Source organism: Physeter macrocephalus, chromosome 13 (assembly GCF_002837175.3).
Source record: "Physeter macrocephalus isolate SW-GA chromosome 13, ASM283717v5, whole genome shotgun sequence".
Taxonomy (NCBI): Eukaryota; Metazoa; Chordata; class Mammalia; order Artiodactyla; family Physeteridae; genus Physeter; species Physeter macrocephalus.
Window position 1 is genome coordinate 69118251 of NC_041226.1, and position 19790 is coordinate 69138040.

General features: G+C 38.5%; 1 protein-coding gene across 1 annotated transcript in view; it reads left to right on the forward strand.

The window, feature by feature from the left end:
* IPO5 (importin 5) overlaps positions 1–19281 on the forward strand; it is a 32260-nt gene extending 12979 nt beyond the window's left edge. Inside the window, exons 9-24 of the mRNA XM_024123141.3 lie at positions 2428–2552; positions 2644–2733; positions 2818–2991; positions 4728–4946; positions 6031–6114; positions 7545–7677; positions 7764–7885; positions 9356–9452; positions 10642–10814; positions 12111–12222; positions 12308–12363; positions 13394–13516; positions 14835–15054; positions 15638–15866; positions 17192–17333; positions 17926–19281. Of these exons, the coding sequence (XP_023978909.1) occupies positions 2428–2552; positions 2644–2733; positions 2818–2991; positions 4728–4946; positions 6031–6114; positions 7545–7677; positions 7764–7885; positions 9356–9452; positions 10642–10814; positions 12111–12222; positions 12308–12363; positions 13394–13516; positions 14835–15054; positions 15638–15866; positions 17192–17333; positions 17926–18012 (2186 nt within the window). The 3' untranslated portion in view covers positions 18013–19281. The remainder of the gene's footprint in view (positions 1–2427; positions 2553–2643; positions 2734–2817; positions 2992–4727; positions 4947–6030; positions 6115–7544; positions 7678–7763; positions 7886–9355; positions 9453–10641; positions 10815–12110; positions 12223–12307; positions 12364–13393; positions 13517–14834; positions 15055–15637; positions 15867–17191; positions 17334–17925) is intronic.
* Positions 19282–19790: the final 509 nt, after the last annotated feature.

Below are 19790 nucleotides of genomic sequence, written 5' to 3' on the forward strand. Positions count from 1 at the left end.
TTTTCCCCTTAGATTCCATATATATGTGTTAGCGTACGGTATTTGTTTTTCTGTTTCTGACTTACTTCACTCTCTATGACAGTCTCTAGGTCTATCCACTTCACTACAAATAACTCAGTTTCGTTCCTTTTTATGGCTGAGTAATATTCCATTGTATATATGTGCCACATCTTTTTTCTCTCTTCTGTTGATGGACACTTAGGTTGCTTCCATGTCCTGGCTATTGTAAATAGAGCTGCAATGAACATTTTGGTACATGACTCTTTTTGAATTATGGTTTTCTCAGGGTATATGCCCAATGGTGGGATTGCTGGGTGGTATGGTAGTTCTATTTTTAGTTTTTTAAGGAACCTCCATACTGTCCTCCATAGTGGCTGTATCAATTGACATTCCCACCAGCAGTGCAAGAGGGTTCCCTTTTCTCCACACCCTCTCCAGCATTTATCGTTTCTAGAGTTTTTGATGATGGCCATTCTGACCGGTGTGAGATGATACCTCATTGTGGTTTTGATTCGCGTTTCTCTAATGATTAGTGATGTTGAGCATTGTTTCATGTCCTTCTTGGCCATCTGTATGTCTTCTTTTGAGAAATGTCTATTTAGGTCTTCTGCGCATTTTTGGATTGGGTTGTTTGTTTTTTTGATATTGAGCTACATGAGTTGCTTGTATGTTTTGGAGATTAATCCTTTGTCAGTTGCTTCATTTGCAAATATTTTCTCCCATTCTGAGGGTTGTCTTTTGGTCTTGTTTATGGTTTCCTTTGCTGTGCAAAGGCTTTTAAGTTTCATTAGGTCCCATTTGTTTATTTTTGTTTTTATTTCCATTTCTCTAGGAGGTGGGTCAAAAAGGATCTTGCTGTGATTTATGTCATAGAGTGTTCTGCCTATGTTTTCTTCTAAGAGTTTGATGGTGTCTGGCCTTACATTTAGGTCTTGGCAGGCGGATTCCTAACCACTACGCCACCAGGGAAGCCCCCAATTTTTTTTTTTAATCTTAAAATTCAAAGGAGGAAAACCATTTTCAAATCCCAGTACCATCCCATTACATTTGCTGAACATACTTCTAGGAACTCTGCACATTGAGAATATATGAGACATAACTTTAAAACGTCTGAACTAAATATAGACATCTTTCTATTTCAATATTTATACATTAAATTTTTTTCTTTACTATTGATTTATTTTTGTGTGTTTTTTTAATTTAATTTAATTAATTTGTTTGTTTGTTTGCACCGAGTCTTACTTGCGGCTTGCTGGCTCCTTAGTCGCGGCCGGCAGGCTCCTTAGTTGCGGCATGCACGTGACATCTAGTTCCCTGACCAGGGATCAAACCCGGACCCCCTGCATTGGAAGCATGCAGTCTTAACCACTGCACCACCAGGGAAGTCCCTTGTGTGTTTTTTGACTGAGTTACAACTGACATAACATTATTTTGCTTTCAGATGTGTAGCGTAATGATTCAGTATTTGTGTACATTGCAAAATGATCACGACAATAAGTCTATTTACTCCTCTTTAAAATAATGTGTCCAGTATGCAAAGATTAGTATCAGATATTGGTCTCTTAGGATTATTATTCCTCAGTTGAGAAATTTGTCTTAATGGTATATTGAGTAATTGAAATACAGTTAAAGCATATATATAATAATATCATAAATAATAATAATAAAGTTTTAATGTTTAACAGAAAAAGTTAGCAATTTTTCAGAGGAATTAGTTACAACAAACTTCATCTTTACATGGGTTTTGGGCTCCCCAAAGGAAAGGGAAAAATTAAGTCTAATGTCTAATTTAGGATTTTTCTACAACTTAGTTAACCCTTATACCAGCAGTTCTCAAACTTTCATTCTCAGGATCCTTTTACACTGAGGATCCCAGCGTGCTTTTGTTTTGGGTTTTTTGTTTTTGTTTTTTTTGATCTGAACGTTTGCTGCCCTTTATAATATGGTGAGAGCTTTTTTTTTTTTATTGGAGTATAGTCGATTTACAATGTTGTGTTAGTTTCAGGTGTACAGCAAAGTGAATCAGTTATACGTATACATACATCTACTTTTTTTTAGATTCTTTTGCCATATAGGTCGTTACAGAGTGTTGAGCAGAGTTCCCTGTGCTCTACATACACAGTACGTTCTCGTTGGTTATCGATTTCATATATAGTAGTGTCAGTCCCCGCCTCCCAATTTACCCCTCCCTCAACCCATCATGTTGCCTTTTAACTTTCAGAGGAGAAATGCTTGTGTGACATAACCACTGTGACAATGAAGTAATCCAGTCAGGCACTTTTTCTATATTTCTGGTGAATAAACATGTATAAAAGTATTTTGTTACTCTTTTCCAAATAAGGAGAACTTCCTTATACTTCTGACTACCAGAGTGACATGTCTGTAGTATCTAATTGCTGTTCCTTGCTGTGTGATTCTGTTCTGTAGCTGACTGGAGGTATCGGCATGCAGGATTAATGGCCTTATCTGCCATTGGGGAAGGGTGCCACCAGCAGATGGAAGGAATTCTAAATGAGATAGTAAATTTTGTTTTGCTTTTTCTTCAAGATCCTGTAAGTACCAGTAAATATTTGATTCATAATTATTGCCTTAGTTTCACATGGGACGCTATTGCCTTTACTAACACAAAGACACCTATTCCAGCATCCCAGAGTGAGGTATGCAGCCTGTAATGCCGTGGGACAGATGGCTACAGATTTTGCACCTGGTTTCCAAAAGAAATTCCATGAGAAGGTAAGTAATGAGTCTGCAGACACTCAAACTCGAAGAAGAGGGATGGCATTTGAAAATGTCTGTGTGTGTGACTTCTCTTCACAGGTGATTGCAGCTCTGCTGCAGACCATGGAAGACCAGGGCAATCAGCGTGTGCAGGCCCATGCCGCTGCCGCTCTCATTAACTTCACCGAAGACTGTCCCAAGTCACTACTTATTCCATATTTAGATAATTTGGTGAAACATCTGCATTCCATCATGGTCCTTAAACTTCAAGAGGTAAGTTTCGAGATCTTTAAGCTCCCTATTTATACAGATTAATTTGATAGGTAAGACCTGGAGAAAGAGGGACTTTTCAGAATGGCCATAAAGAATAGAAAGTTAGGAGGAAGACATTCCGGGCTGTTCTAAGTAGTATAATTCAGGCTTGACCAGAGAATGGGCCGCTCAATATTAGACTTGGGAAAGATATGGACTAAAGGTTAGGTAAAAGCAGCATGTGAATTGCCTGGAAAACACGCCAGAGTTATTTTTGAACTCTGTAAATTATTTATGTAAATTTGGAATTAAATTAATTGCTGCAAGAAACCATGAAAACGTGATTGTAGGAAATTAGCACAGTAGCAACATGAGGCATAAACATAAACGGGGAAGATTTAAGGCAAGACCATCATACAATTATTGTTCAGCGAGTTTGGATGGTAATAGTGGAAATTGGAAGGACAAGTGATTCTGAAAGATGCTTCTCAGGAAGCATTAGCAGTTTCCTTCTGCCAGTTTGAATTTAAAAAGATGATAGAGAAAGAAGCAAAAAGTGTTGACCACTCTCCTAACCTGGGTGAGAGAAATAGAGAACATGTGAAAAAGAAAATATCCTTTTTGTTCTAAATATGTTGCATTCTTAAAATAAGGCCTGGCCATCCAAAGAGAAGACAGTTTATAGTTTCACCTTAAGTAAGAGGCAACCTAAAAACAAGTGAATGATGTCAGTGTAGCATCATGAGAGAGAGAAGATTCAGGTACGAAAGGCAACGATTGAAGCCTAGTTTGTTGTCAAATATAATGAAAATAAATTTCTACTCTAAAGTGAAATGAATAAAAAGGACATGCAAAATAAAAGCCGTTTAACTATTATATTCAGCAGACATAAAGTTACTGTCAAATCACTATATTAATACTCAGTTTCTGTACTTTAGTTCATGATGAACTGGTAACAGTTGGCAAACCACACTGCCTAGCACTGGTCTAAAGGAGAACAGGGGGGAAGAGAGGAAATAATGTCTCAAAAGGCAAAGAAGGGGGTTTAAAGCAAAGGATGGGTGCTCAGTGTCCAGTGACAGCAAACTAAGAACGTGATATAGGAACGTGTGTATCTGAAAACAGACAGAGGGAGACCAGTTGAAGGCAGATCGGTTAGGTTAGTTAAATCAGGAATTGATGGATCAGGTGTGACATTACTAGTAGATTTGGGTAAAGGGCTGAAGTGTGAAGGGTGCCTCTGTATAATCCCCCTCCCCTCATGGGTCCATTATGTGAGATGCAGACTGAAGGAAGGAGTTGCTAAGATGGGCTGGGGAGGAGGGTAAAGTATGTGAGCAAGATCAATGCAAAGAGAGAGGAGCCAAGGAAGAGAGACAGTCCAGTGAGATCAGAGGCCCTCGTGACATTAAACACAGAGCAGGTGCTGAGATGCAAAGGAAGGGAGTAAGTTGACCTTTTAAAGGTGTGGGGGCTTTTGGTACGAGGAGCAAGAGCTTTGCCGAGCGTGGCTGTGGTTGACGAGCAGCACGAGGAGCGTCGAGTAGTTCAGGAGCGCCGCGTTCAAGAGAGGACATCACACATCCATATAAATAGTTCAGCGCCGTCCCTACCTTTGCCTTAAGACCTAAGACAGTCTCCAGTGTGGCTCCCAGAGGGTGGGCTCAGCTTGCGGTTTCAGAAGAGCCCTTGGGAACTTTCAGGGAGTGTTTCTGCCATGCTCTCATTTGTGTGATTATTGTGTGTCTTCCTTCTAGTTGATTCAGAAAGGCACCAAGTTAGTTTTGGAGCAAGTTGTGACGTCTATTGCATCAGTTGCAGATACTGCAGAAGAAAAATTTGTCCCCTATTATGACTTATTTATGCCATCACTGAAGCACATTGTTGAGAATGCAGTTCAAAAGGAACTCAGACTTCTCAGAGGAAAAACTATTGAATGCATCAGCCTCATTGGTCTGGCTGTTGGGAAGGAAAAAGTACGTGATTTGTAGTACGTCGAATTTTTTGTTTGAATTTGGCTACGGAGGCATTGAGGGTACCAGAGGGTTTTTTCCTTCTGATAAATGGTTTTCTGGATACTTGTTTTTTTCCATCATCTTACTTTCATATTAACTTTAATTTTACCTATAAATAAATTGTTGCCTTCATTTTTTCATCGCTAATATTAAGGTTTCTTCTTAACTCAGTTATGCTCTTGAAACCTTCTCTTATGGGTACAGTCTGTCTCTATGGAGGCTTGTGGAATTCAAGACCCATATGTTTAGTTTCACCCACTTGAACATGTGCTTGGGAACATTCCAGTTGCTTTTCTGTTAATCCAAAAAGCATTGAGCGTCCCAAGAGAAATTTATATGCATATAGTTCTTCAGAAAATAATTAACAAGGACGATGGGCCAGTGTGTTTTTCTTCCTAGCTAACGTCTCAGACCTGTCAAAGCTAATTCAGAAGAAGCGCCTCTGTCATCAGCACCTCATGTTCTGATTCTCAGAGCTTTCAATATAGAACCTTTCTGTCTGATTTCCTCCAAAACCAGCATTATTATCTTATAAACTGTTTTCTGGGAGACCCTGAGAAACTAACCAATAAAACATTTTTATGTTCTGTTCTCTGCATTTTGGCTTTCAAACTATTTTTGAAACAGTTTATACAATGGAGATTGCCAGAACTACACAGAGAGTTAAATGAAAATCTTATAGTTCTGTGGAGCAACCCAAAATTGTCTTTCTGGATTTGGATTATCTTTTTACTGCTGGAAATACATAAGCCATGGACCAAAACTTGATGCCACTAGAACTATCTTTATACTGCAATTCATTTTGACCTTCACTGGAAAACGTATTTTTCTGGAAAAAACACTAAGTCCATTGCAATATAGATGAAAAATTTTCAATATAATACTTTTATCTGAGGGGGTTATAACCTGTGTGGGAAATGTAATAGATTTGGGGGGAAAGTTTTATTATTACACAAGCAACAAAAATTGGGTAGCAGTAGTGCTTCTCTGATGTGATATACATGAGTAATATTAGTGTCTTTTTTTCCCAAATATTTCCTTCCAGTTCATGCAAGACGCATCAGATGTGATGCAGCTATTATTGAAGACGCAGACAGACTTCAGTGATATGGAAGATGATGACCCTCAGGTAAAGCAGCCCTCACATGCGCCTGCATCCTTTTGGTCTATAGCTCAGTGTTAAATGTATTAAAAAAAAGAAATCGAGTAATAGGTTTCTTGCGATAATATCAACCCGGGGTATCAGAGACATTCTTCACTGGTTTTCCTTCTACTTGGCACACCGTTTTTTCCTCGGTCCATTCCAGGCTGCTCCTCTTCTGACTGGTTTTTGGTTCCGTTGGGGTTCTGTCGTGCCAGGCTCTCTTACCTCTTCACTCTCCTCTCTCCTTGAGCAGCGTCATCCATAGGCACGGCTTCGGTTTCCCTTCATAGGGTTGTGACTTCAGGTCTGTCGCCGAATTCAGGGTTCATTTGTCCAGCCCCTTACTAGACATCACCGTGTGGATGTCTCCTGGCCCTTTGCATGCCAGATGACTTCCCTCCCCTGTCAAAAGCCAAAGAAATACGCAAACCCAGCAGTTTTAGAGCATGTCATGCTCTTTTCTCTGCCTGTGAACGAGCCCTCGTTGAGCTTAGGAGGAACCCTCCCCACTCAGTCTGGCTAACTTCTGTGCGTAGTTCACGGCTGGTACCAGTCTCAGTGGTGGGTACTGAGGACCCTGTAGTAAGAACGTCGTGAATGTCTGTCACGATCTTAATGATAGTCACAGTGCCTCCTGTACCATGAGCGAATGCTCAGTAATTGTTGGCTTAAATTTTAACTTTACACAGCCACTCTGTAATTGTTTTCCATACTTAAAAATGCTTTTTCCAAACACTTAAAAATTTGTTTTGTTTTGTTTTGTTTTTTAAATTAGGAGTGGGGGGTGCGTTTGCACATGCAGGCATGTGAAATAGACAAATACATAGATGGATGCTGGAGAGTAAAAATCACTTTTGGGGCCATGGGGATGAATTAGAACCAGATTCCCTGTAGGTAGATTAAGTCTTTGTAAACACAGTAGTAGTAGAAGAGGTGTCTTAAATGTGGACAACCCCTTACACAGAAAACTGAAACAGCTAGGAGAAAGGGGTATTTAGTGTTTAATGAATGGAACTTCAGGCAGTAGGCAAAGTCAGGTAAGTTCCTGCCTTCAAGAAAATTAGTGCTTAGGGGTTGATATGTTTAAGTGGGCTTTGTTAAATGAGTCAGATGCTGTTAGAGAAAACTAAGTAATTTGAAATATATAGTTTCTTGAAAGTAGGAAAAAAGAAGACAGAGTCCCGGTCTCTTTTGCCTCCGCTGTTGTCTGTATCCTAGTGTAGAAGTTCACAGTGATTTTCCATGGTTTCTGAACATTTTAAGTATGTGACCTTAGAAAATGCACTTATTGCTTAAAGAGCCATGAATGTAAAAACATCGTTTCCATGAAACGGGGAAGGGTCTTTCTTTATGTCTTATTTATCCATTTTTTATTAAAAATCAGTTTTAATTTAATTTTTAATTTTTCTCCCCAGATCTCTTACATGATCTCAGCATGGGCCAGAATGTGCAAAATCCTTGGAAAAGAATTTCAGCAGTACCTTCCGGTGGTTATGGGACCTTTAATGAAGACAGCTTCAATTAAGCCTGAAGTAGCCCTTTTAGATAGTAGGTGTCTTCATGAGGACGTGGCAGTTGTGGAATTTCTCTTTGTTGTCATTTGTAACATGAATTTGTTGCTTCTTTGCTAATAGCCCAGGACATGGAGAACATGAGTGATGACGACGGCTGGGAGTTTGTGAACCTTGGAGACCAGCAGAGCTTCGGTATTAAAACTGCAGGACTGGAGGAGAAGTCGACCGCCTGCCAGATGCTGGTAATCACAGTGTTACTGACCTCGGTTTCACAGCTTCTCAGGATGAATACGTATAACGTCTGTGTATTTATTTCAGTATATATACACTTACGTATATTATATATATGTATATTTCATAGGAGTGCTTTTCACGGATGCTGAAGGAGTTATTTTGAAGGGTCAGGAATGTATTCTTTAATAAATAAAATACAGAAACCTTTTAGACCCAACATTTCCACTTACGGATTTCCCTCCTAAAGAAATGTGGATAAAACCTTTCACTACCAGTGCTGTTTTTAGTAACAACAACAACAAAAATGAATAGTCCAGATAACTACTGTTAGGAAGATGATCGGTAATTACTGTGCCCTGCAGTATTACATAGTCATTACAAAGCTACCTGAGGGGGAAGGATTTTTGCCTGTCTTGTGTTTAGTGTATAGTAAGTGGCTAAGGAATATTTTTGAATGAACAGAAATCTGCTCACAGTATTAAAGATAAAGTTGGTATGATTTCATTGTATTTTAAAAATAGACATGGTAGGAAAATCAAAATGTTTACATTGATTATTTCTTGTGGTATTATGGGGTCTATGTATGTTCTCTTTGAGTTTCTTTTTTAAACCTTCATGAGCATGTGTTGTAGACAGCGAGAGTTTTTTGTTTTTGTTTTTTTTACAAATAGAATTAAGAGATTTTGGTAACAACATTGTAAATCAACTAAACTTAAATTTAAAAACATTTTTAAAAGAGATTATGGTATATTACAAATCTAGCAGTTAAGTAAGCTTAAATAAAAGTTAATGGCTTAAATTTTATTTTGTATTAGTAAAGTATTGTGTTTTCTAATTCATTTAAACATATATTTCTTGAACTTATTCTTATCAGTACTTAATTACCTATAATTTATAAACAATTTGGATTTTCTGTAGTATCACTCAACTTGAGAACAAATATAAATGTAACATCTTCTACAAAATTGCTAACTCTTTTCACGTAGTGAAAGAGAATAAAGAAACAATCATTTTAAGACAATTATTTCTGTTTCACTGTTGAAATGATTTTTTTAAAATTCAGAATAGCATAAGCCTGTTTGCTGCAGATTTACAGAGGTGATGTGCTGTGATTACATTTTCAGGTTTTGTTTTGTTTTTTTAATTTTAGGTTGCCTTAATTAAGTGGCATCTTTTGTTTGAAGTATTTTCAGAGTGCTGAAACTTTTGCTAAATTCTCCCCCCACACAATAAGAATATGAAGTATTCCCCCCTTCGAATGACAATGTATACTACAGTCGTTTCATGGTCCTTTCCCATTTTATAATTCCCTTTAGTTAAAAGACTAATTTCACAGTCCTGCATACAGCTCTAAATGTAGTTAGCTCTAGTTAGGATATAACATTCTGTGGTCCTCATGGTTTTGCAGTTTGTTAATAAATAGTAATACATCAAAATTAACATGGGTCTTGTTTTCTCTTCAAATACTTTGGTTTCAGGTTTGCTATGCTAAGGAATTAAAAGAAGGCTTTGTGGAGTACACGGAACAGGTTGTGAAACTCATGGTCCCGCTACTGAAATTTTATTTCCATGATGATATCCTATAATTTTTTAACAGAAAACATTTCTAGATTTACTTAAATTGTAGGCTGTTGGAATATTAGACTTTGTGCTAACCGAAGTAAGCGTACATCACCAGTATTCTCTTTGCACTGACAGTGGTTTCAGGTTATAAACTTGGTTCTTTGCAAGTGCCTTTGTTTCACTTGTGCCGAAAACATGCAAAAGAAAATGTCAGCTATCCCCTAGTTGACAGTTCTCTGTGGAGCACTGAAGAGCTTTAAGGATTGTTATTTTATTAGCAAATGTTTATGGTTGTGTATAATTCCTGCTTTTCCCAAATATCTTTTGGTGATGTTAATTTTAGCAAGACCTTTTAACAAGTTAGAGACCAACTTGTAGTACTTAACTTTCTATATAGCTCATTTCAAATGTGGATAATACCTCTGGAGAGAAATGTCTCTTGGTAAATCTGTGTGAAACAGTTTTCCTCCTCAATGTAATGGTAGTTGTAATTAATATGTATAGGTAGGTTTTTATGCCATTTCGTGCACGCACACACACTTTCGTAAATGGGTTAAAAAAAAAATGACAGCCCAATGGAATGGTAGAGCCTGGACCCAAACCCAGATCTGTCTGGCTCCAGAGCCCCTTTGTTGTAGTTCTTCATGCAGTATCCTGCAGCGACATCCTTTACAGAAGATGGCTTTTGCCCAGCAGACTTCCCTTAATGCCTGAAGACAGAGCAGAATTATTTTTAAGAGGAAGTCTCAAGACCTTATTTTAGAAATGGTGTTAGATAGGGAGAGGCAACTCATCTTTACCGAAAACTGAAGAGGCTGATTCAGGAAGAGATCCTCAGTAGTTTTCTTTAGTAAAGTCATTGCTTCAGTTCCATTTGTTAGAAACATGCATTACCTCAAATTTGGGGATAGGTACATTCTGAGACATACTGTGAGAGTCCCAGGTCCTTCCTCAGTCATTTTTATGTTTAGGGGTTACAGTTGAGCCTTCTTTCCTGTTAGATTGTAGGTGACGGAAAAGACAGGAGGTATGTCTTGGGGGCAGGGAGACTTCTGTTTTTATACACAGGTTATATTTAACACAAGCTCTTGGAGAGCAGTCTTAGATAAACGGAAGTTGCCTGGCACTCCACAGTCTTGAGGATAGTGATTACACTAAATGTAATCTAAGGATAGTGAGTACGTTTCCTTAACAATAAAACGTGTTCGCGTGGCAGCGGCAGAATCCATGCCTCTTCTCCTGGAATGTGCAAGAGTTCGTGGTCCTGAGTATCTCACACAGATGTGGCATTTTATGTGTGATGCTCTAATCAAGGCCATTGGCACAGAGCCAGATTCAGATGTCCTCTCAGAAATAATGCACTCGTTTGCAAAGGTAAATATTTTTCTCTTCAAAAATATGTTTAAGATTATGTGTCCATTTATTAGTCTTGCTAAATAAACGGGGTTTTTTTTTTATGCTGTAACAGAAAGTTTTCTTTTTCTATCAAAAATGTTTAATATTTTGGTGCTTTCACTCTTTTTGTTCTTCTTTCTTTTCAAGAGTAGCTCTTCTTGTATTCTGGTCTTCATTAGTTTCCATCATCATTACCTGGTAATCCAACTACAGAAACTTGGCTGTCATCATCCACGTCATGTCTAGTTTCTGTCCTGTTCTCTCACCCCTAAATTCCCTTCTGTTTTTTTTGCCGTATCTCTTCTTTTTGCTATTGAAAGAGCCTCACTTGGTCTATTCCAGAAGCCATTCCTTCTTTTCCTTATAGTTCATTTGCCTTTCCTCAAGCATTAACTTGCTCTTTGAGTCACTCCCCTTCCCGTATTCTTGGTCCTCTCCATTGCTCACAGCTCCATAGCTTGCTCCACAGTTTGGTTTAAAAATTCTTTATTTGTCCCCATTTACACTCCTGAAGTTCACATTTTCTTTTATTTTTCCGAAGACCGCATCCTTCCATGTCTTTGCCTGTATCATTCCCTCCGCCTGTAATGCAAGCATAGCCTTTCTCCAGCACCATCTTTGTACAGAGTATGCATGTAGTAACTGAACTCCTTAGAAGCTGGTCTTTTTCCATCTTTGAATTCGCAGCATCCACCATAATTCCTGGCACTTAAGACTTGCTCAGGTCATGTTTAAAGGAAAAATATTTTTTTAATTCTCTTTAAAATTCTGGCATGGTAGCAAATACAAAGCAAGTGGATTTAATCATTAATCTTCCAGGGTACTGAGTTATGTTAATTTTTCTCACACCTCCATCTGATTCTCTCTTCTTTTAAAATTTATTTATTTTTGGCTGCATTGGGTCATTGTTGCTGCGCAGGCTTTCCTCTAGTTGCGGCGAGCGGGGGCTACTCTTCGTTGCAGTGCACGGGCTTCTCACTGCAGTGGCTTCTCTTGTTGCGGAGCATGGGCTCTAGGCACACGGGCTTCAGTTGCTGTGGCTCGCAGGCTCTAGAGCGCAGGCTCAGTAGTTGTGGCGCACGGGTTTAGTTGCTCCGCGGCATGTGGGATGTTCCCGGACCAGGGCTCGAACCCGGTCCGCTGTATTGGTAGGCGGATTCTTAACCACTGCGCCACCAGGGAAGTCCCTCCATCTGATTCTTAATGGAGTTTAACTTTTGACTCCAAAAACACTTAAATCTTATGAGTTGCTTTCTTTCCTCAACCTCGTTTTAGTGCATTGAAGTCATGGGAGATGGATGCCTTAATAATGAACACTTTGAAGAGTTGGGAGGTATATTGAAAGCTAAACTTGAAGAACATTTTAAAAATCAAGAATTGCGGCAAGGTAAGTTTTCCATGCTTTTATTTCTGAATGTAATCCTTGACCATTTTGGCGACCATTTAAAGACATTTATTTGGGTGTGTTTTAGTTAAAAGACAAGATGAAGACTATGATGAACAGGTGGAAGAATCACTACAAGATGAGGTAAATGATCCCATTTAGAACCTCATTTACACGGCCGTTTGCATCTGGAAGAGAATGCTTGTTTCTGATTCATCTGACTTCTCATCAGATATACTTCTTATTAATCTTTAGTAGAAAAATCTGACATGTATTTCATTTATTAATTTAGAGAGTAAGGAATTTGAAATTAGCTGATTTGTGTTTTGGATGCTTTGCATTTTGTTGCAATGACCTCACATGTGAAAGCACGTTGGAGTTCACCTCGTATTTTCTTCTACACTCTCACAACAATCCTGTATATTTGGTGGTGCTTTCACCATTTTAAAGATGAGTGACTCAAACTCAGATGTTGAATGACTGCCTACAGCCGCACTGTTGACAATCTCATGCTTAAGGCCAGATCTTTCTATAACGCCAGCTGTCTTTCCACTGGACCACAGAATTGTGATAAATAATATGCATGCAGTGGTTGACATAATTCTTCACATTGTTACTCAGTTCTCTCACCATCAGACCACTTGATGCCATCAGACATATTTCAGCTGTGTGTTTATGGTCTGGCATGTGGCATGTGGCCGTCTGGTGGACGGGTGCTGACATGTGCGGGTCATCCCCGTCCTCTGCAGCGTGCTCACACGCTGACACACCCGTTGTTCCCAGGGATGTCAATGACTGACCCACATCTCCCCACCATCCTGCTCCAAAACCAGAAACATTCTTGCAGAAAACAAAAAAATAGTAAAGTAAAATCACTTTTGTTTTAGATCTTTGAGATTTAGGTTAATTTTTCAACCGTATATTTTAAATATATTCCAAGAGAAGTATTTGCAATAAGTGCAATACTTACCACACTCCTTCCTTTCTTTCCATAGCCAGACAAGAGACATCACTGGGGTAACCTCAGTCTCTGGACTGTTGCTATGCCCTTAAGAAAGTGAAGAGAAGTTTAATTTTGTACTTTTCTTACGTTTTTTATAATAAATGTTACTGTTAATAATAGTAGGGATACTTTTTAAATACATATGGGTATGTATGTGTTTGTTTTTTTTAGGATGATAATGATGTTTATATTCTGACCAAAGTGTCAGACATTTTACACTCAATATTCAGTAGCTACAAGGAAAAAGTGTTACCATGGTTTGAACAGCTGCTTCCGTTAATTGTCAACCTAATTGTAAGTGTTACCTCTTTTTGACAATTATTTTATTTAGATAGTTGACCTGGAAATCTTTCCTTACAGCATTTGAAAACTTACACTTTCAAGTCAGAATGGATCATAGAAATCATGGTTTCCACTGTACCTCTTTAATTTACCAAGTTTATTGCATTGCCCTGGATATTTTCTCCTTCCGTATATGCTTGAAGTTTACTAATTAGGTTTTCCATAGTTCAACTAATTTATAATACAGTCTGAAGGCATAGAACTGATTTTTTATTATTTCACATTATCTATACCCTGCTAAATTAACAAATGGAAACAAAATGGTTGCAGATTTTTGTTTTTTTTTTTCAGTGGACACTAGAAAATTCCGTTTTGATCCTTACTTTGTACCACCAGCAATCATAGATTCTGGATGATAGCCTTATATATTCAATTTTTTAAATGTATTATAAATTATAAGCAGTCATCAGATATTAATGGTTTTTTTTTGGCTTTCAATTTTGTGTTTTGTGATATTTAGTACTGTACTATCTTTTTTTAAATGATTTAGGCACATATGACATTCTGTTGAATCAGTACTATAAAGTTAAATTTTTGCAGCTTTTACTATTGTTGTGTTTTTTAAATATAGCATTGCCATTATCTTTTTTGTTAAGTAAATGTATATACATAGCTGCTGCTGTCAGTTCTTCCTGATACTTGGTAATGTCAGATTGTGGAATTCTGTAACAAATCACCCAAGTCTTTTAAACCTATACTTCATTAAATCTATGTAGTAGTTTGAGGGTGGTTATCCACAAGAACTGATTGTTACTATGCTGTTTTTCATTACCTGTATCAGGAATATCCATGTAAGATGACAGCCTATAGTGAGTAAGTGTTTCTTTTTGTTTGTTTGTTTGTTTTTGGTTTTGTTTTTTTTTTGCGGTACGCGGGCCTCTCACCGTTGTGGCCTCTCCCGTTGCGGGAGCACAGGCTCCGGGCGCGCAGGCTCAGCGGCCATGGCTCACGGGCCCAGCTGCTCCGCGGCACGTGGGATCTTCCCGGACCGGGGCACGAACCCGTGTCCCCTGCATCGGCAGGCGGACTCTCAACCACTGTGCCACCAGGGAAGCCCTGAATAAGTGTTTCTTTACGATCTTTTTTTGTTGTTGTTCCATTAGTTCATGTCTTTTATTAACTAATACGCAGTGACTTGTCTTCTGGTTTGTTGAAACAATAGGTAAGACAACATTTGCCAAAGTAATGTCTGTCATAGTGGCTGGCCGTAAGAACTCCAGCACCACATTCATCTGAATAGTCAAAGCTTAAAAGAGTATTTCTTTTGTAGTGTCTACATAGACCGTGGCCAGATAGACAGTGGGGCTTGTGCATCTTTGATGATGTCATAGAACACTGTAGTCCAGCCTCATTTAAATATGCAGAATATTTCATAAGGCCAATGCTCCAATACACATGTGACAGCAGCCCAGAAGTCAGGCAAGCAGCTGCATATGGCCTGGGAGTCATGGCACAGTATGGCGGAGACAACTATCGTCCTTTTTGTACAGGTACTTCTGTTTGTTACGTAACGTGCGTCTCATCCCAGGCATCCCTGTTATCCCTGCCTTGCTTCCCCCCCGCACACCGCCCACCCCGCAGACATACACTGCTTCATTCTCTTTTCCTTTTTCAAACACCTTACTGTAGCACTGAGGAGTTTACCACCCTCATGCTCGGAGAAATACAAGTGAAATCTGAGTGGGGCCAGAGCCTCCTCGCCTCAGTCCCAGGGTACAGTCCCCTTGGGGCTTGGAGGGCATACTTTTAAAACATGCTGGCATCCCTGTAAGTTCAGCACGGGAATATAGCCGGGCGGCTTTCAAAAGCTGCGGTACACCGAGGTGATCGGGAGTGTGAATCCGGAGGCTGCTAACCTCCTGGGGCCTAGAGATTAGTGGCAGGTGCTCCTGAGCACACCAGGGCAGCCTCCCTTTCCCCGTGTCTGGTTCTGTAGTCACAACAACAAACATTTCGTGCACTTGAACATTGCCTCACTATAATTCATACCTGGACCAAAGATAAGAAATATTTATGGGCATTTGCATGAAAATGTGAGACTTTAAATGACTTTTTTTCAAATGCTTATTTTAGAAGCACTTCCACTACTGGTAAGAGTTATTCAGTCTGCTGATTCTAAGACCAAAGAAAATATCAATGCCACAGAGAACTGCATCTCGGCGGTAGGGAAAATTATGAAGTTCAAGCCTGATTGTGTGAACGTTGAAGAAGTCCTCCCACATTGGCTGTCTTGGCTTCCACTACATGAGGATAAAGAAGAAGCTGTTCAGACTTTCAATTATCTTTGCGACCTGATTGAAAGGTAAGAAATGGGACAGGTAGGCCTTATTTCCTTCCCTTCACGTAACACAGTGCTTCCTGTGCACAGCTTCCAGGTGTATAGGTTATAATAATGCTGTCTTTATAAATCAGGTTAAGAAGCCGTATCACAGTTAAGAGTGCCGTATAAGCACCTCTAATTTTGAGTTATTCTTTATGGAACTCAGTTCAACAGATCATTATAGAATGTGATGTTCAAGGAAGGTTCTGTCTCCCACCCCGCTCATTCATTCATCCGTTTCACTCACTAGCTTTACTGAGGTATAATTGACATACCATTCATTAGTAGAATGGAATCAAAGAACATTGTTAGTACTATTATTTGACCCTCTGAAATACTAGTGTTTGTCTTTGGATTAAAAAATCAGTGGTATAAGGGAAATATACCAGACAGGCAGTCAGGATCTGGCCCCAGACCTCTGTCATTAATAGTGTCATTTTGTGCCTGTGAGTATAGCTAAGAATTGCCAACCAACAACCTTGGAGGTTATAGAAGCTGTCAAATCAAAGGCGTGTTCATTGGTGGTCTGTTTTTCTAAGTCCAAGTTCCCCTAGGTACTGGATCTGGGCTCTGGCACTATTAATTACTCCTTTTAGTTCATAAATAAATCCAAGGGCTACAACCACTCATCTCCTGGAGTTTGTAGAAAGAGGCCAATGGCTATATTCCTTCATGCCTGTTTAAGTTCTTGTTCACACAAATACTGGGAGTCTTCACAGGGAGGACATCATCATTAAGGAACATAACAGCCATCCTGGAGACTCCTTACCTGCTCCTGCCTCTGAAGTGACCAGTTCTCCGTCATGCTATTTAATCATCTCCCTTGGAAATGACTACTCTGGAATTTTCTTAATGAAAAAGACTGGAATTCTAATTAGATTCACTGTTAGGTTTCTTTCCATTAAACTTGACTGGAGCTTATTTACTGGCTTACATTTAGAATGCCTGTATTATCTTTTTGAACTTCAGATTTATTTTAGAAACCATTTTGCAGTGTCTAAATAAAATTTGTGTTAAGGAACTGTTCTTAGTAATATCTTGGGGTTTTTTTTTAACATATATATATATATATATATATATATATATAATTTACATGGGAAGAAACTGAAAAGCTAATAAGTAAAATTAGCTGGTTTTCCTTCTACTGAATTTAAAAGGCAGTTGATTTTAGCGAGTGCATAAGCATTGTATAAAGACCTAATAACAAAATTCAGTGTTGGGGGAAAGGTGTAGAAAAGTATGAGTGCTTGAGTGCTTTCCTATTATAATTTTCATTTACAGTGGTTTTCTTCTCTTTCTTTTTTCAGTAATCACCCAATCGTTCTTGGCCCTAACAATACCAATCTGCCCAAAATATTCAGTATAATTGCAGAAGGAGAAATGCATGAGGCAATTAAACATGAAGATCCCTGCGCCAAACGTCTGGCTAATGTAGTTCGCCAAGTACAGGTAAGCGGGTTTGGTTAAACTGGGGAAGAAGAACTAAAAAAGTTACTTGGTTTTGGCTTTTTTTCCATATTCTTCTCTATTAGAGGAAGGAAATAGAAATCCAACTAGCTAAGGAAATTTCATTTTTATATTCTCTTGTCATCAAGCCTCAAATGGATTATACTTATTATAATCTACCCATATATTCTCATTATTTATTAAAACTAAAACCTGTATCTTAAATCTGAGACTAGCACATACTCATAATGTAGACGTTTTTCTGCATATCTGTGAAGAAACAAAGATGAGATTTTAATAGTAATAAAACTGTCAGCTACCAATGACTTTTCCTACCTAAATTCATGTGTATAGATTACTTGAACGTGTCACCTAAAGTGTAGCTTTATCAATGCAAAAATGAGAAAACTTACTGTAAATGAAATAAACTATAGAAATGAAAAGATTTCTTGCTTTTACAATGATGTTCATCAAGCTAATCTACTGGAAAGAAGGTATTTTGGCATTATTTCAGTCTACCTAATGATGATTATTAAAATACTTCCCAGTGACCATGTTCGCCAAATCTAAATGTGTGACAATGTTCTTTCCCTAGACTTCTGGAGGACTGTGGACTGAATGCATAGCACAGCTCAGTCCCGAGCAGCAGGCAGCCATACAGGAGCTCCTGAACTCTGCCTGAAGGGCCTTAATATCACCACCAGAAAACTAACTCCAAATAAACGTTTACCCTTTTGTTTAGGTTTCTTTGTTTTGTTTTTGAGCAAAAGAGAACGGTAGAGTTGTGTGTAGGCCATTCTTCTGCAAAGCCACAACAGCAGGAAGAGAAGCCCTGGGTTTCAGGATGGTGTTTAAGTGGCTTTCTCCCACAGCACTGAGGAAGTCCCATGAGCCCTGCAGTAGCACTGAAGAGTATTTTTCTATTGGTATAACCCACCCATGTGAAGGTGAAAGGGAAATAAAATTAAGTTTTCTCACTAGATATAAGGAGATTTAAGACAAAACAGCTTTAAGATCAGTTCCTCATCGTTAGATGTGTGTTAAAAACAAGTTGCTGTACACCTAGTGTTAATTCTATTAATAGGAGTGTGAGTCTTTCTGTACCGTAGAAAGAAGCCTTTTATCCAGCAAACTAGTAGATCCAAAAATTGAAGAAAAAAAAAAAAGCTGAAGACAAAAACAACAAGCATGAAGATGTTATTTTATGTCACTTTCGATTCTTTTCCCCAAAAGGCTTATGCAGTGACTCAGTTTGGAAAGCTTTTCAGCTTCCAGCCCTTGAATGTGAAGTGTCGTTGGCATGTCTGGCAGTAGTCTCATTCACTCCTCAATAAACAGCGTTGAAATACAAAAGAAGTTTGTGTAACAATTTAGTACTGTCTGGCTTTGATTCATTTAATGTTTTTAATATAAGAATAATCTAGTATTTTTTAAAGTAATAAGGATGGCTCTGAATTTTGTTTCCCCCTGATATTTTCCTCGTGCAATTCAAAGTTAAAAGCATCTAGTTTTTACCATCTTCCACTTTAATTTAAGCTAAGTTATGATACACCTACTCTGTTCACAATTGGTGTGCAAACTTCAGTCGTTTTAAAGCTAGCATTGTTCCTGTTAGAAAAAAAGATTTGGCTTAGTATTTTTATTGCAAATTGTAATTGCTATGGAGCCACACGCAACTTTTAAACTTTTAATTTTATGATAAGTATTATGGCTAAAATTATTTACTGATAAATTCAGTAAAATGTGTGAATGTGTTTTTCTTTGTGTATTAACCTCATAGCAGTAAATGACTTGCTGTTGTTTCTTTAAATAATTTTTCTAAGAGGTCTTACTAGATTTCTGTTGAAACTCCAGTGTTAACATTTTTATAGTTTGTACTGAATTTAACCGTGATACAAAAATGAATTTTATGCCTAGATCAGAATTTAAAATTAAAGGTTTTTTCTTTAAATGATTTGCATTACTTTATTAACACTAAATCTGAAATGGAATGGAAAGTAGAATAAATTATATTAAGGTGGTTTGGTTGGGGGCAAATACCCCTCACATATATTTTGTTTCTGGCCCAGAAGCTTTGGTATCTTGCAGGACAAACACCATGTTGAGTGACTTCTCTAGTAAGATCATTGCTTTCAGTGGGTACCTGTGTGACTCTCAACGTGTGTGGGGAAATTTGAACCTACTTTATATCCTGTCTTCCTGTCGGAGTAAAATGTGGTAGTTCAACCCCTCTGTCCTTTCTGAGATAGAATGCTGTTTGGAAAGCCCGTCGTGGACTGATGCCGAACACCTGGGGCACTGCAGGTTTGCTTTTTCATTACTCTACTTAAAACGTGAAACGTGGTGTGCTCGCCTAGGCTGAGGCGGAAGCATGGTCAGAAGGTGGGCACATGGTTTTCGGAGAGTCCGGTGTTTGCAGAGCACTGTCCTAAGCACTTATGGCATATGGCAAAGAACCTC